Genomic DNA, 18,252 nt, shown 5'->3' with positions numbered 1-18,252 from the left:
GATCAGAACAGACTGCAGCCTTACTTTTCCTATGGCAATTCTTTAAAGGGATTTTCACATCTCCCTCTCTCACCAGTTTGACTGCCATCTATTCTTTTCACTTCCTGTATTCTTCAACAAACTAGTGGACAGGCTTTGACTGTTTGATCGACAGGACACTATGAATTACCTCAGTAGACATTGCCTTTACCATGAGAGATAATTTATTATGATTACTATAAATATATAAGGGAATGTTCACACAGCAGAAAATGGTTTCCGCCGTGTAAACTTCCACGCAGCTAGCCTCAACGGGATGCTGATGCAGTGCACCAACCATGTTCTCTGTTCAGTGTGGTGCTGGCTACACTACAGGAGGAACACACCTTCTTCCTTTCTCCACTGCCACCAATGTCCTCACGAGCAGTGGAAGGAACCCGCTACATGAAGGGAGGGGAACGCAAGTGTCACAAGCAATGTGCCAGGTCTTGTGAAAGATCCATCAGGGGTAGGAAACAGAATTAGTCAGGAACGAGTACCTATGGGTACCTGACTGTACAACCAGCAGTAGCCCCAGGCACCTATTACAATGACCTCTTGAAATAAAAGCAATATAGCACTATTGTTTACAGGCTAGCTATCCAGCATTGAAGAACATTGGAGTTAATGTGCTTACATTGACCCCAATATAACCATTATTTGAAGGAAACAATAGAGTTAATGTGAGCCACATAGCATTTAAAGTAGTCAATTATTTTGGTGCTGCCGCCCTTAAAAGTAACTTATCCTATGTAAACATGGAGAGCGTACACATAACTTAGCGCATTACAGTGTGTTAACACTCTCAAATTTAGCCAAGAAGTGTTCAGATGCACCTTCCCATTGATGTGAAAGGAAATGTGCGGCTGCAGAAGAGTTACAAGAAATATCACTATGATATTGAGAAATCATGACACTCTACTATAAGTGTCGGTATCGTAGTCCAAAATCTGGAATTGCGACAGATGAAGTTCAGTCACTTCTGTAGTACCTGAGACAATGATGTAAGCTTCTTACTAGCTGCTGCTTTTCCTGAAGAAGACTGAACAATTCCCTTTCTCTGCTATTCTTCCTCTTTCTTCACCTCACCCAACAAGCTAGCAGTCACTGAACTTATGAAGAGTTTTCTTCCATCCATCAACTTGTACTTACATCCAAGCAGGTATTTCAACTCCTAGTGCATACATCATATTGCACAATTTCTTACACTTGGCTCCAGATGAATTAAATCAGTTCCTGTTCTTCCATACCCTTCTACTGAACAAAATTGTGGCATGCTAGATACACAAATTCGCTGTCGGCTAGTCTACAGGGATTTACAGTTGCTGTATAATAAATGGGATTTAAACAAATCCCATACACCTTCTGTATAATAAAACCACAGCGTATAAATATTTTTGTTGGTTTTACCCATGGATTTCAAGCTTTGCAATGCAAAGGATGAAAACAGTGAGGGAACTGAAAAGAAACCTATAGGTGATCCACGTGGATTTACTGCAGTAATTTTTTTCTCCGCATATGCTCAGCAATGTCTTTGTAATGTGCAGCCGATCACTTAAAGGAAGTCTCCTACATGTTCTACTGCAAACTTATCTCCATATCTCTGAGTAGCCCCATGGCTTTCAACCTTTGCCCTTAAAAGTTTGAAATTCGAGGGTAAAACCCACAGCAAAAATTGACAGGCTGCATGTTCAAAACCTATAATGCAAGTCACTTTGCATTGCACTTAAAGATGCATTATATGGGTGCTACTTGATAAGATTCCTCATAACCCAGCTACAATACTGTGTAAGCGGCCATTTTCTTGTCGCCGGCGGATATGGGCAGTCGACTTTGCCCTAGGCCTAAAAGTCTGGAGCCTGCACCGAAAGAATACGGGTGAAGAGGTTGTTGCTGAAGAAAATGGAGGCGGCGCTGGAGAGAGTTCTCTCGCAGCATTGGAGACACCCCCAGTGCTGTTGAGCGCTGTGGCCCGCTCCCAGTGCTGCAAGAGAACTCATTTGCATACCGACAAAAAACAGGATTTCAAGTGAACAGCGGCGTGGAAAAGACAATTAAATGTAGGAGAAGAATACCCTTTCTTAAGGCTATTCCGACCTGTCAACGAGAAAAAATTGAGTTTGAATGATAGGATTCTTTTAAGTCCTCATATGGCTCTGGGAATAGAAAAATAAAGTTATGGGTTTTGGAAGGCGAGGAGTTGAATAACGAAAATTGAAAAAATGTGTAAAGGTAAACTAATGCCCGAACAGATCTTATTATTTTCTATGAGATTCATTCTGGCATACATCATATCACTTATTACACTGGATGGTAGTGGACCGAATAACAGTACCTGTACCACTTTTCTGTCCAACATCGTGTCTGTTTACATTGTATGGAGCTACAAGTATCCTAATAATTCGGCCTACAGCCATAATCAGACTGCTCACTGCTGCATCCCACCCCTATCCTTAGCACTTTAATGTGATCACTTTATTCCCGGTCACAATGTCAGTAGGTCACTGTCCTAATTTCAACAAGTACTAAGTAACTCCTGTCACACAGCCAAAGCAGTAACTCCTACATAGTTTAGCTTACATGGGACCTCTCAGATGCAAAATTAGTAATACCTACTAATAATTTTGCCTCATCTCCAGGTTTTGTGTATTTGTTTTTCAGATTCGATAGGATCATTTGGTTACTTTTTTTCAGTATTTTTCTAATAAACCCAAGAGGGGGTTGTGAAGTTAGGTTTTATTTCAATAAAAAAAATTTCTACGTGGTTATTTTAATACTTTATTATCACTTTCGTGATAGCTGCTGTCTGATTGACAGAATCTATTACGAAGGCAGACATAATTTTAACGAGTTAAAAAAGGCTAACATTCACTCCCCATAGTATTATCCCAGGACCCACATATCAAGGGTGCTATGAAGAGCCAAGTATGATCCAATACCCTGACTATCTAGTGATGGTTGGGTACTAGGGTGACCACAGGCTGGTATTATTAGGCAGTGAATGTAATTCAACAGTGAGCCTTTCCACTCTTATAATACTAGGCTGGCGCTGCTTTATTTTATCTGGATGGGTCTAAAAAATGGGGAAACACCATGTGTTTCTATTTGTTTGTTTTGTTTTTTAAATATGTGAAAAAATTACTTGAGCTCCACCAATTTTTCATAGGTAAAAAATATGCAAATCTATTCTCCTGGATGGAATTAGGAGAACAGAGTGCACTCTGTACGCCACCCTATAGAGGGCAGCATCCTTAACATCATGAACGACTCAGTTATAAAGTCTTTTAATCATGATGTGGATTTAATTGCCAAATCAGTATTTCTGTCCCAAAAGGAACAGATTCCCAGCTATGGACAGCGCTGCAGGAATGACTTGTAAGTCTCCGTACTGCCTATGTAGGCAAACACTCTCCCTGAGGTGGACGAGTGTCCCCTGACCCTGGTCTATAGTCTCTCACTCTGCCAAATCAGTATCCCTACGCTATGCTGAGGATGGCCCAATAGGCCGAAACAGCGCTGTCCATAGCTGGGAATCTGTTCCTTTTGGGACAGAAAATACTGATTTGCCAATTAAATCCACATCATGATTAAAAAGACTTTATAACTGAGTCGTTCATGATGTTAAGGAGGCTGCCCTCTATAGGGTGGTGTACAGAGTGCACTCTGTTCTCCTAATTCCATCCAGGAGAATAGATTTGCATATTTTTTTTACCCATAATCCCTAGTGGAGCAGGAATGACTTGTAAGTCTCCGTACTGCCTATGTAGGCACACACTCTCCCTCAGGTGGACGAGTGTCCCCTGACCCCAATTTTTCATAAGCAGCCAGATTTAGCAGTCGTAGTCATACACTAGTAATACGAGGGTGCAACAACAAAAAGGTAGCAGCATTAAAAAATTATATACATCTCTTCTTTTTCTTCCATCTTCATAGGGATTTCTGTAAAAAAGTGCAGCTCACTGACTTATTTTATTTCCATACATCTCGTAGAAACAAATTATGAAAACCACGTAACTCAGTGAGCTGCAAAGTTTTGACTTAGCACAGTCCTGGAGACAACCTGGTTTTAGCTGACATTGGGACCAGATGAGAAGAGGAACAAAGTTTGGGGGTTCAGTACTAACTTCCTGTGCATCACTTTGGTAAAAACTGATGGAAAAAATTGATGACAACTGACACATCTCTGCATCAATTTTGTACAGTTGTAGTAATTTGAAGAGTCAAAAAAACTAATACCGATGCAACTGTACCTAAGGATAAGTTCACAGTTCTGCTATTTAGTCCACCACTCTAATCTGTCACAGGATCAAAACAACGGACTGAAAAGTAATAAAATGACAGTGCACACTGTCTGCATTTGTTATCATTGACTTTCATGTTAAAAACAAGATGGAAGCTTTGTTCAGTCTTATTTGTTTATATTTGGAACCAAGGAGAAAGTCTTTCACGCCAATCCTATGAGGGATCAGAACAACAGACTACACTGCAGAAATGTGAACCTAACCTTCTGGTTTTAACTAGTCAAAAATCCTCTCTGCTCTAAACGTTATACTGCTTCAGTCGTTTTCTAAATTCTTCTACCACTTTTTCCTACTTTTTGGTCATGATCAACTAATGAAAACCTTTAGGCCGCCATCAGCTACTATCATAACAGTCTTTACTGATGTCTAATGTCTTCTTTCATTGACCAGTATCAAGGAGGCATTCATCTCCATCTCAGTATTTTATATCTTAGCATTCACAGTTCAGATTCATTATAGCGTGGAAAGAAATGACTGACCCCAATTACCCAAGCGCACATTTTCAGACTGCACTTACCATTTTTCTGTAGGCACTTTCACTTTATTCATTTTGAAGTCCTTATTTTCATTCCACCATTTCAATCCCTGCAGAGAATAAAGATTAAAAAGGGAATTTATAGAACATAATTTGGCATGTTTTTGATACACCGCTAGTATGATTTTGCGATGTAACCAACAATGAGGTCATCATACTGTATGTTCCCTACTTTACTGTACAAACGTTGCAAAGTTTAACTTTGACAGCACATTAATGGACTGTTTAGATGTCGGAAAATGAAAAGGAACTTGAGGTGGACATGCACCTTGGATTCCTTTTCATTGTCCCGCGGAGACTCAGCACTTTGTTGTAGCTTTCTGACACCTAGATGAATGGGTCTATTGAGCAAGGAGCCTCAAGCTGCAGAATCCACAAGTTCAAGCAGGATGCTTACTTTTTCAGCATCCTCCTCCAATCTCTGCTCCCATTGAAAACAGGAGGAGGCAAAATCAGGGTGGAATCTACTTCTGATTTTGGGGCAGGTTCCGCCATGTGATCAGGGCTTTAATGTTAAGTTAAACTTTGCTTAATGACGCTAGATTCACACTAGCATTCGTCTTTCTTTCGGTCTGATTGGGGACTCAAAAAACGGAAAGCTAACCCGCTTACAAGGCAGTTACCCACGGATCCCATAGACCAGGGGTGTCCAATACGTCGATCGCGAAAGACGTATGGGTCGATCGCGGGATGCAGTCAGGGATCCCCGGTGTCTGCTTGTTCACAGCACAGGCTGAGAATCATCGCTGGACACTGGCAGGCCAGGGCCTTGCACTCGTTCGCAGTCAGGGCTGCGGCGGCCCCGCCTGCAAGTGTCCGGAGATGACTCTCAGCCTGCGCTGTGAACAAGCAGACACCGGAGAGTTGTCACCTGCTCTCAAGCACTGTCGGCTTTCCAGCAGTATATGGAACTGCCTGTGCCCAATCTGATGAAAGGTCCTCTTTAAGCTACAAGAGAGTGAAAAAGGTTTTCCCTTACCCATATCGCTTAAAATGTTTAAAATTATCAGGATGCCAAGTTGACAAATGGGACACGGTCACTTGTCTTGTGTCCAATTATCCAAGACTTGGTGCCATATGTACATCTCTTAGGCCTTTTTCACATGTCAGTGTTTTGCATCAGGGATTACGTGCCAAAGCCAGAAGTGGGTTGAAAAAGAACAGACACAAATGTTCCAATCATTGCTTATCTCTTTGTAGCGCAACTCCTGGTTTGGTTCAAAATCGCTGACCAAAACACTGATGCGTAAATAAGGCCTCAATGAAAAGATCCATGATCCCTAAAGATAACAAAATCCAGAACAGAACAAGCAGATTACAAAACAGATTATGTCACATGGTAAGGGCATAGAATAATAATTCTGAGTACACGACACATTAGCAGAATCTAGTTCATTTAACTTGCCAAGAAAATAGACCTTGCAAATTGACACAGCATGTAACCAAGGCATACCATGCTTCTAAGTCTCATACTGTACATGAAAGCAAAGCTGTATAGTATAACATTGTAGTCAGTGTTGACTGAGATACCGCATAGAGTCTCTGATGGCAGGCACTTAACCCCTAAAGAGTCATGGTCAGATGTGTCAGTTTCCAATACTTTTAACCCCCACTTCTGAAACAGCCAGTACGTTTCAATATTACATGAGCCATTTCATAGCAATGGCAACCGGGATCCTCCTCAAGGCTTCTGAACCTGCTGTAGTATATAACACTTGTGGCATGCATATACCAGGCTTTAGTAGTTATACAAGAATTTTAGTATAGGATGCAATACGGTAGTATTTTAGTCTATTGTAGAAGTGATCTAATGATTACTGGTTCAATTCCCCTCGAGGGAGCGTAAAAATATAGATAAAAATTGCTAAAAATATATATAAATAAAAATGTGAAAAGTCGAGTCCCCATTCCCCTTCACTATTATGCATATAAAAGTAACTAAAAATAAATATATTATTAAGCTTCTCTGTGTCACAAAACGCCCAGGCTAAAAGAATATCAACTGATTTATCCAATTCCCCAGAGTTCAGGAGAACCTCTGTGTGAACAGCTTAGTAGTGAACTTTCTTTATTATTATTATTTATTTAAAAAAAAAAATCCACCAATATATAGAGGCATCTACCGTAATTTAACAAACGTTGTGCAACATTTGATACATTTGGCACAAATTATGCCAATGCAGACTCCAGCAAAACTGACTTTAAAATTCCCCCTAGTGATAAATGTCTGCCAATCTATTATCCACTGTTAAGTCTGTTAAGTTTGCACTGTTGCTTTGTTGCAAGGTTTTTAGATAAGATAAGATTCAGCCAAGTGCACTATATCCTCCCTTTGTTCACCTGGCAGAAAGCAGAAAGACAGAACAGGTAATAATGGACAACAATAGAGAACAAAAGACCCCACAGTCTACAATTGTGTTCATTAGGCTTTCATTCAAGCATCTATCATTTTGGCAAACAAAAAAGTCCTGCATGTATTTTTCACAGATTCTGCGAAGGAAACTCTGAAGGTGAACATACGAGGGGAGTTCAATGTATTCTTGGCATCGGGGCGATTTTGTAATGATTTTTTGGACAAAGAGGAAAATTATTTTTTACAGCGTATTGAAAAGTTAATTTCCAGATCAAACAAGTGTATTGAGATTATAGGGGAGTACATTGAAAAATCTAATTTATTCAGTATTTTTGGGTTTTTCCTTCATGCATATACCAAGAATATATTGAACTCCCCTCGTATTTGCTAAACTGGCCTTCTATGAAACTAGGCTTAGTCTTAATAGGTATAGGTGTGAGACAGGGAAATGACTAACATATATTCTTGCAAAATTTGGTGGCTTTATATAAGCAACTTAACAGGACATCAGGTTTCAATGTATTAAATCTTAAACAACACATCTTCCAGAATGTTTGCTACCCACCCCATACATCAATGGATATTAGTACGCATCTTTACAGAGATTTTTGGGTTTAGATGAACTGCAAGGTCATAAGCACAGAATTAGAACAGATGCAGAGGATAATCCAATGTTGAATGTCCTTGACTGAACTGTTTACGGTACATTTTATTGTGAAACTAGTTAAACGAAAATTGTGCAGAAAGTCGTCTAAAGCAGATCTGTCAGCTTAATATGTAAGGCACATTACAGGAGGAGATAAAATCCAGAGTCTACCAGGAAGGTTCCATAATGATTCAGGAGTAAATATAAAATATAGCTTTTATTTGCTTCATCATAAAAAGTTACAAAGTAACTGATGGAGTAGACTGGTTATAATCCATAGGCTACCGGTTTCAGGGCATTGCTAGCCCCTTCCTGATGCCATGAGGAAGGGGCTAGCACCATCTGTTGTTTCCACCAAATCATCTGTCCCTGATATGTACATTGCAGTTTCTGGCCTTACCATAACTCCTAGGCAGACCTTTCCTTCACCCCCCATATCGAATCACTCGCACGCTGAAGTCACCACCTCAAAAATATCTCCAGAATACGCCCTTTCCTTACCAGGCCCTTATTGTTGCTCTCATTCACTCTCGCCTTGAAAATTCTGCTAAAGGAAAAAAAAAAAGCTAGCAGAACCCATTGAAATCAATGGGAGGCTATTTTTCAGCGTGGAAAATTCCACACCAAATTCCTCACCATTTTCCTCCATGTGAATGAACCCTTATATGTCCAGGCACCATCAACACATTAAAGCATTTTTTTTGTCACAAAAATGTCTGGATCACCGTATAAGAAATGTCGCCCCTGCTACCTCTTGTGTCACCCCCTCTACTTCATAGATTGTAGGCTCTTGTGAGCAGGGCCCTCAGTCCCATTGTGTGAAGTGACTATTTCTCTGTAATGTATCTTTTTGTCTGTACTTTAACCCCACAAATTTTTAAAGTGCTGTGGAATATGTTGGAATATGTTTATAAATAAAATGTGTTATTATTATTATTATTAGATGTGCTAAAGGAATACACTAGACATAGCATGATGCGGTGGGCTGAACATTGTGAGCAATGACAACATTTCTGACTGAATTATTAACAGTGTCTGTTCTCTTAATAATTCTTGCACATCATGGGAGGTCCTGTGCACCAGAATTGAAATCTCACTCAAATGATGACACATTTTCTGGCAGAAATCACCTTGTACATCAGAAACATGGCATGAAAACCTGGGTCATGGAGTCAGAGTCTAGAACAACTTTGGTTAGAGACAGATAAACGTTCCCAACTCCAACACAAATTATTTTTAAATTACCGTACATACTCGAGTATAAGCTGACCCAAATATAAGCCGAGGCCCCTAATTTTACCACAAAAAGCCGTATAAGCCGAGGGGGGGAAATGCAGCAACTACTGGAAAATTTCAAAAATTAAAATGGTCGGAGTTTTTGGGTGCAGTAGTTGCTGGGTGCTGGGGAAGGGCAGGGGGTGTTTTGGTTTTCTGTCTGCCCCTTCCCTGAGCTTGAGGACTGAGTTTTTTTCCACCACTTGGAATTCAGCCTGGCTGAATGTAGGGTATCTGCAGTGCTCCTATTAACTCCTTCCCAACAGAACAGGAGCACTGCAGATCCCCTATATTCAGTATACTGGGCACTTTCAGACACATGGATACCTCATGTGTATGTGTTTCACAGTCATTTTCTACTTTGATATGTATTCTAGGGAAAGGAGGGATTTAGAACTTTTATTCACTTTATTTTTTTTTTATTATATTTCATTTAAAGCTTTTTTTCCAATATTTTATGGGAGATTCTATACATTACTATTACGGCTGGTCATAGACCCCACCCCCCCTCAAAAAAAATAATATTTAATTTTGCTTGACTCGAGTATGAGCCAAGGGGGGCTTTTTCAGCACGAAAGCTGTGCTGAAAAATTCGGCTTATACTCGAGTATATAGTATGTTATAAAATTATTGATAAGGTTTAATTTATTACATGAATAGTTGTTGCATATTTACTTTCATGGGGATTCACTTACTAGAGTTTTTCTAATGAAGTTCTTCCTGAAGTGTGTGACTCCAGCCTATACATGAGGGGCACTGCAGTACAGATTGCCTTGCATAACTGCTTACAAGCCCATGGTAGACTTGTCTGCCAGAACACTGATCCATCCTGTCAGAAAATCTCAGCTTTGGTGGAGTGTGTATGGCATGACTGGATGAATTTGACAGGTCATTTCTCATTGTGTGCAAACTCATTGGAAAGAGGGTATTTATTCTCCTAAACCAGCCTCCTGGTCAGATTGGTTCCTACAAACGATCCCACCAATGGTCAGTCGGCAATATCACAGCTGGATTTTTCTCTCAGATGCATTCCAACTTTAGATATACGGATGTAGCAGAGTTAACCCGAACTTGAAATTGGTTAAACTTCAGTAGCATGATGTCCCATCACAGAAGACAACAAAATCCAATGCAATGCCACCAGAAATACATTTCTATCATGCTGTAACAGTTTAACCAATTGCAGAAAAGCGGATCAACTCTGCTACATCTGAACAAGTGCTATACAAAGCAAAAAATAGAAGAAAACCGCAGAGCCTCTAGATGTAAACACATAAGATCCATTTACTGAAAAAAAGGCAAAGTTCAAAAAATAAAACTTAAGCAGAAAGATTTAACTAGAAAACTATACAAATGTTTCATCCTATAATAAAATTATATTTGCATTGAACTGGAAACCCCTTTACATATACCTATATAATGCCTGAGGTTTTCAGATTTTGTATTAGATAGATTACTATTATGGGATGAGGCAGCGCTATCCTTGCACTCATTTACATCCCTTTCACATATACTGTTCTCATGCTATGGCCTACGTCGTAGCTATGGATACTGTCAACATAATAGTTAAGTTGCCATTGTGTCACCCATAATCATATACGATGGTATGATGTTTGTCAATAATGCGGCGTTCACACTTGCGCCTTGTACCTGGCCGCCATGATTCTGCCTAAATCCCTGGAAAAGCTGCTTGGGGACGGCTTGCCAGCGATCATTTAAAAAAAAACATTTATTTCCCATCCGGCCACAGGAAAATAGCAGACGGACATGTACAGACGAATAGAAGAGGAGCGCAAGAGAAAAGACAGGAGGCAAGCAAGAAGACAGAGGCCTGTGCTGGAGAGGTTTCAAGCAGCACCGGGGACGCTGGCAGCGCGGATCAGAATAATAAAGGTATTCCTACGTGTATTTAGTTTAAAAAGGGTATTCTAGTGATAGAATCCCTTTAAAGCAAACTGCCGGTGTCCGTATGCAGCCTCTCCCCCCATGAAAACGCTTTTTTTGCATAGACACAAAGTAGGACATGCAGGACTTTGTGTCCATGCAAAAAAAGCGGTTTCACGGCGGAGAGGATGCATACGGACACTGGCGGTTTGCTTTAAAAACCCATTGAAATAAATGGGTTTTTAAATTGACTGCCAGCAAGCTGTCCCCAAGCAGTTTTTTCCAGAGATTAGGTGGAATCACAGCGGGCAGGTCAAGGTGCAAGTGTGAACGCCGCATTACCCAGCTCAATATGGTGTACAAAAATAATAAAAGAAAAAAGTCAAACTGGCTGATCTTACCAATCCACTGCAGCTGAAAGTAGAGACAGTGGGGAAGCAGGCAACACCAGAATGGAAGCAGTGGGGAACCGCTGAGGCAAGTATGCTTTTTTACAAAAATACGGACAGAAAAAAAAAAGGCCACACATACCCTATACCAAATAAAACATGGCTCTATGAAAAATTCAGATATATGATGGAAACAGTTCAGGTGAACAATGAGGATATAGCACCCAGCCACACCTACAATCCATGTGGGGTGGATGCGTGTGGAGATTCACACAGACTGTCACTACCCCCCTGATAGAGGGTGCACCAACTAGAAAACATCCCAATATCCTCTTGACCAGTTTTTAGTATAATATCATCTCCAATTTTCAATGACACTTTTCTTCTAAAGGTTCCAGGTATTTCTGGCTGTGGACATCATAAATCACACTAACACTGGCATTTCTGAATCCTCTTCCTCCTCCTTGTCCTTTGTGTGCAAGACCCTTGTGTGTGAGTTTCCCATCATAAGACTGATTGTCTTGCTGAGCGGCACAAAGAATGATATATCTAGAACAGGATTGTTCACAAATCTGAAAAGTGATGTTTATTAAAATATGTATGCAATAAGCACAAAGAAAAGGTAAAAGCACAAAGGAAAGGAAAACTAACGCCTCATTCACATCAGCATTTGTATTCGTATGAGGACCCCACCGAACGGAATACCAAATGCAACTGCAAGCGGTGTGCCATAGAAAGCACACGGACCCCATAGACTATAATGGGGTCCGTGTGCTTGCTGCCAGATCTCCACAGGGATCATGCGGACAGCGCGTGGCAAGCACACGGACCCCGTTATAGTCTATGGGGTCTGTGTTCTTTCACTGCACACTGCTTGCAGTTGCGTTCGGTATTCCATTTGGGGGGTCCCATGCGGACTCTCCCACACAGAATGCCAACACAGATGTAAACCAAGCATAAGAAAGGTGGTATATCCCCACTTTCTGCTGATAATGCTGGACACATGGCTCACTAGTTAATTACATGAGGCCATAAGCTGGCCATACACATTGGATGAAAACAGGCCTGTGGTGCAGCCAACTGTTCGATATTGGGATCAGTCATATGAATCAACAGAACTGCAGGATCAGGAGGTTCAACTTAAAAAAAAAAATTAGCTCTGCACAAATTAGCAAATGATACACCCAAAGTTGTCCCATTTTCCTGAAAATTTCCACCATACTGGATATTTGTTTGCAGACAACACTGCTGTGGGCTATAACATTTTTTACTGTCATCCCATTCTGTCTGAAAACTATCTAATGTATATGACCATATTTGGGCTGAGGTCACATGTTCCAGAAAAACTTTTGATTTTTGTTGCAGATTTTGTTCACTTTGTTTGAGCCAAAGCCAGGGATGAATTTTGCAGAAAAAATAAGTAGAACTCCCTTTATATTTCCTGTTTCTTTTCAAGCCACACTTGGCTTTGGGTCAATAAAAAAAAAAAAAGTGTTGCCGCAACATATGGCTTCTGCCTTCGGCTAAGGTGCCAGGTTACAGAAACGCAGAATTTTTGGTTGATGCGGAAACAGCAGAAAAAATTGCTGTGTTTTACAGCACCGGCAGCATGAATAAGATTCTGGTCAACTTCACCCACACGTTGCAGAAAACAAAAAGGGTCGTGGAAAAATGTCTGAACAACGCGGCATGCTCAATTTAGCTGTGGAATATTTTTCTCTTTTTATCAGGGGAAGAAAAACACAATGAAAATGCAGCAGAAAAAAAAATAATTTCTGTGATTTTTTTTTTTTAGCACAACATTTTTAGATGCATTTCCATAGGTGACACCTTAACCTTCAGCTAAGGCCCCACAGAACATCCTGCAGCCAAAAAGCTCTGCGGGAAAACCCGCGGCAGTAACGCATCGCGGTTCTTCCCGCAGCGCTTTAGACAGAAAGTTTGCAGTTTTCCTCTGCAAACTTTCTGTCACAATTATGGGTAAGCTGCCGGTGTTTCCGTAGGTATAACTAACATGCTGCCATGTCCAAAACCGCACTGGTTTTAGAAATCATGGAGTGTCCGCAGTTTTTACCACAAAGTGGGCATGGGCCCTTACTGTAAAACACTGCATTTTTTCCCACAGCGATTACGCCGCAGGCAAATCATGGCATTTCCGTCCCATGGGGCCCCGGCCTTAAGGGGTTTTCAGATAGGAAAATCACCTTAACAAATTTGGCACGTAACAGACATCTCTGTGATGTATTAATGGCACTACTCAATTCTGTCCAGCAGCCCCTTTTATAATAAAAGGATGAACACATGGGTCTAGTAAATATAGTAAACAATCTAAATATTAAGCAGAATAATATAAATAGGAAGTATATAATGATGTATAAAATATAGCAAAATAATGAAGTATAATATAAATTATGAAGCATAATAAAATCTATAAACAACTATGTATATAAAATAGGGAAATAATGAAGTATAATAATATAAATATTGAAGCATAATAAACTCTGTATACAATGATGTATAGTAAACAATATAAATAGTGAAGTATATATAGACTGCTCCATGCTGTATATATAGACTGATCCATACACATGGACAGATCCATGCTGGGACCTAAGAACATCCATCACCATTGGTCTCTCCACATATGAGGTCACTGCTGACCCCACAGGGGAATCCATACTTCTCAATTCTACCTTGTGCTCCTTCAGGCTTTCCAGTAACTAGCACAGGGCAACACTGTGATGATCGGATGAGCCAGACCTCAGTCACTTACTGTACAGTATGACATCAGTCTCTGCCAGTCCACCCTTATTACCCCACATAGCAGCCACCTAACTAGACAGCTCGCCTGTAGCGCTGACAGAGGCCGCAGCGCAGCTGCCATAGCACTAATGACACAGGACGCATCGTGTCTCCATGACAACACACGGCGCCTGTGCCCGTCACCCCCTCTCCAGCACACACAGTACAGCAGGTGCGGCAACTGCAGCCCTCCTCCCCCCTGCAGCCACTGCCGCAGCACACACACGGCCAGGGACATCACGCTCATCACCCAGGCCTCACATCACCTGACACATGGGACTCCCGGCCGCCGCTCCTACGCCCAGTCTGTCACTTCCCCAGGCAGCAAGACGGGCACACACCTCGGTAGCAACAGAAGGAACCGGAGGAGGAGCGACAGGTCGCGTCTGCTAGGATCCGATGATAGAAAACTGGGCGTGACGAGGACCCGTACACCTACCGCACATAGGGTGGAGCCGCTCTTCTCATCAGCTACTATGCCTGGACAAGTGTGCCGGTGCCAAGTAGGGCGGAGTTACTCGCCTTGGGCGTGCCCAGTGCATGTTTTGGGCGTGGCTTGGTAATCTACGGGCATCAGAGCAGGGATGGGAGGAGCCAAACTGTGGTCATAGCAGAGTGTGCTGGAGAGCTGTCTGCAGGGTAACGTATTGGTGCTATGATAAGGACGTGTGTATGCCCAGTGTGTATACTGAGTGTGTATACTGAGTGTGTATACCCAGTGTGTATACTGAGTGTGTATACTGAGTGTGTATACCCAGTGTGTATACTGAGTGTGTATGCCCAGTGTGTATACTGAGTGTGTATGCCCAGTGTGTATACTGAGTGTGTATGCCCAGTGTGCAAAAAGTCACACAACCACGCATACTAGTCTAGCAGTTATTACAATCGCACAAAAAAATATTCCCTCTCTGTTATCATTATTTCATTGTAGGTGACACATATGTATCTGTCATCGGGGCGGGGCTACAACCTGTCATGCGGGTGTGGTGGGTTTATTTACATTACTTTTGGTTGTAAAAGGGGCTATGCAGTTTCTAAGCTATGCCATCAATATTAGCTCTATGGAGGTCGCACATCAGGACCCTGCACATCACCAGTACTGAGACAACCTCTGTGTGCTGTATGCCATGCAGTGTCACCACCCACATGACTATTATACCCTAATATGCAGCAATAGAAGATTAGCTTATATTTTTGGAATAATGGAACAAATTTGGATAAAACTATATACGCTAAAATGCTCAGGCATTTACATACTAAAGGTAGGTGTGGAATAGCCTTCCTAAAGGCTATGCAAGTATGTGATTAGTTAAAAATGACTTTCCCAATGATAGAACCCCTTTAAGAACAGTTTAATATAGTATGTGAACTTAAATTCATAACAGTCGTGAAGCCATGTCATTTACCAGGATACAAACTATCTATGTGCCGAATTTCATCCAAATCCGTTCAGCCGTTTTTGCGTGGTTGAGTAACTAACACATAAACATTGAAACACACAAACTTTCACATTTATAATATTAGTAGGAGATATATGTATTTGTATGTGTATCTGTATATATATTGACTGAGAATGCCTGTGAAGCGCAGTCAGACAATCTGGCCCCATGATACACCACTTCCCAGTAACACTCCTTGCACAAGAACATGTGCTATTTCAGTGTGCTGTAAGATAAAATAATCCTTTAATAGTCCCACTATGGGGAATTTCAGTGTTTTACAGCAGAATAGATAATACACTGAATCTGGGTTTTTCCCAGATAGCAAACTGACCCATTCATTTGGTCCGGGCCACAAATCTCAGGACAGATCCTATTCCTGTCCGATTTTGCGCCATGCTTCCACGTGAATGAATGGGGCCACGGAAGCACAGCAGGTACACGAGTGGCACTAAGTGGACATCTGTGTGTCAACCATGCACTTGCCGTGCCGCTCAATCGTGGCCAGCGGCCTTCACACAATGCAAGTGGCCTAATGCTGTGTTCACACAGTATGTTTTTGCTTTAAAATAAAAAAGGTGTTTTTAAAAAAGCATATGGTTTTTGAAACTCACATATATGATTATAAAAACCACATACATTGTTCAAAATCGTATGCTGTTTTCTGATTTTTGGTTAAAATACAGCATGTGAACGTAGCCTAGGGTATTTGCATCTTTTGCAGGAGAGAAAAACACGTTTCTCTTTTCTTTACTTTCCCTATGTATCAACCATTCTGCCAGCCTCTCAGTGATCAAAAATCTCCCCCCGCTTATGGAAATATGTCTTTCCAATGGAGGCAGAGAAGAGGCTTCAAGAGTTTTAGGGTCCATTCGGACCCTTAAAAAAAAAAAAAAAAAAAAAACGTGTTTGTCTACCTGTCCTTGCTGCTGCTTCTAATCTCTTCTGTAATTATATAGCTATGTGAAGCAGGTACCAGTTAAAACACGTTCAGAATCAGCGCGTATAAAGCAGATCCCATTAATTTCAATGGGAGCCGGCATACGAGCAATCCCCATTGAAATGAATGGGCTGCTTTTTTCTCTACGAGCGCTCCCATTGAAGTAAATGGGAAGCACTCGCGTGTACGGCTCGGAATGAACCGAGTGGGCCGTACACCTAAGGGTGAATTCACACTACTGATACGCTGCCTGATTCTGAACGTTAAAACACGTTCAGAATCAGTGGCGTATAAAGCAGTTCCCATTCATTTCAATGTGAGCCGGCATACGAGAGCTCCCCATTGAAATGAATGGGCTGTTTTTTTCACTACGAGCAGTCCCATTGAAGTGAATGGGAAGTGCTCGCGTGTATGGCTCAGAATGAGCAGAGCTAGCCATACACGCGGGCACTTCCCCTTCACTTCAATGGGAGCGCTCGTAGTGAAAAAAGCAGCCCATTCATTTCAATGGGGAGCGCTCGTATGCCGGCTTCCCATTGAAATGAATGGGAACTGCTTTATACGCCGCTGATTCTGAACGTGTTTTAATGTTCAGAATCAGGCAGCGTATCAGTAGTGTGAATTCACCCTAAGGTAGTATTACAGGCTTCTTTTTATGGCAAGACTGGAAGCCTTCAATAGGTTCCCAGCTGTCATGACAATAGATCGAGACATTGGGGTGGTTAATGCAGTCCTAGTCTGATAAATCTAAAACAAATCCATTGAAATAAAGGGAGCAAGGTGCAGCAGGCAATTTCTGCATCATGTAATAGCAAATTACCTTGAATATAATAATAGGTACCTATCCTAACCAGAGTATATAATATGATTTTCCAAAGTGCCGGCTGCATTGAGCGATGTACTGGATCCCGTAAGAAGGCAATGTATTGGACCCCGGAAGGCATCGCCGAAACGTGCGTTGGGGTAGTGTCTCGGTGATCTTTTAGAGTTATCAAACAGGACTGCCTATTATCGCCCCTTTCTCTCTTCACTCAGTGCAGCGAAAGGGGAGGGGTTGACTCTTTTCACAGCCTGCACACACATCTGCAAACTTTTGCTCTGTTTAAAAGACTGAAAATTCTGCAAATTTCACAGCTTACAATGTAAGAAAAGTCTTCTATATACTTGTTTCTAAATCTTGCTGCTGGTGTGATCACAGACGGTATATTATTCACAGACAGCAAGCAGCTTTATTGTTCTTGCCCTGAATTTACAGTCCAGTGTTCCTGGATCTGGATAGCTCACTGTACAGCATAAATAACACTATTTTTGGATAGTGGGGGCCTATAGGCACATGGGGGATAGCTAAGGGCTCGTTCACATCTGCGCCCAGTCTCCGTTCTGCAGGTTTCGGTTTCCTGCACAAAATAGAGGCAGGATACGGAAACCTGCAGGACTCTTTCTCACCCATTCATTTCAATGGGTGAGAAAGCTGTCCGGCCGTGAGCGGCGGTGAGCGTTTTATGCTCTCCACTGTGAAACCGTTTTTTTAAATCCGGACACAGAGTCGAACATGCAGTACTCTGTGTCCGGTTTTAAAAAAACGGTTTCGCAGCGGAGAGCATAAAACGCTAACTTCTTCTTGCATGCAGAAGACGGAAACCACAGAACGGAGTGCCGAACGCAGGTGT

At 41.6% G+C, this 18,252-nt stretch overlaps 1 protein-coding gene across 1 annotated transcript in view; it reads right to left on the bottom strand.

Moving 5' to 3' along the window:
* AGTPBP1 (ATP/GTP binding carboxypeptidase 1) overlaps positions 1 to 14,625 on the bottom strand; it is a 136,955-nt gene extending 122,330 nt beyond the window's left edge. Inside the window, exons 1-2 of the mRNA XM_075278003.1 lie at positions 14,470 to 14,625; positions 4,837 to 4,904 (exon numbers count right to left, since the gene is read on the bottom strand). Coding sequence (XP_075134104.1) covers positions 4,837 to 4,904; positions 14,470 to 14,478 — 77 coding nt within the window. The 5' untranslated portion in view covers positions 14,479 to 14,625. The remainder of the gene's footprint in view (positions 1 to 4,836; positions 4,905 to 14,469) is intronic.
* Between the last annotated feature and the right edge of the window lie 3,627 nt (positions 14,626 to 18,252).

The sequence above is a fragment of the Leptodactylus fuscus genome, chromosome 1, assembly GCF_031893055.1.
Source record: "Leptodactylus fuscus isolate aLepFus1 chromosome 1, aLepFus1.hap2, whole genome shotgun sequence".
Classification (NCBI taxonomy): Eukaryota; Metazoa; Chordata; class Amphibia; order Anura; family Leptodactylidae; genus Leptodactylus; species Leptodactylus fuscus.
Note: the sequence above shows the minus strand (reverse complement) of the source record. Positions and strands in the feature narration are given on the sequence as shown.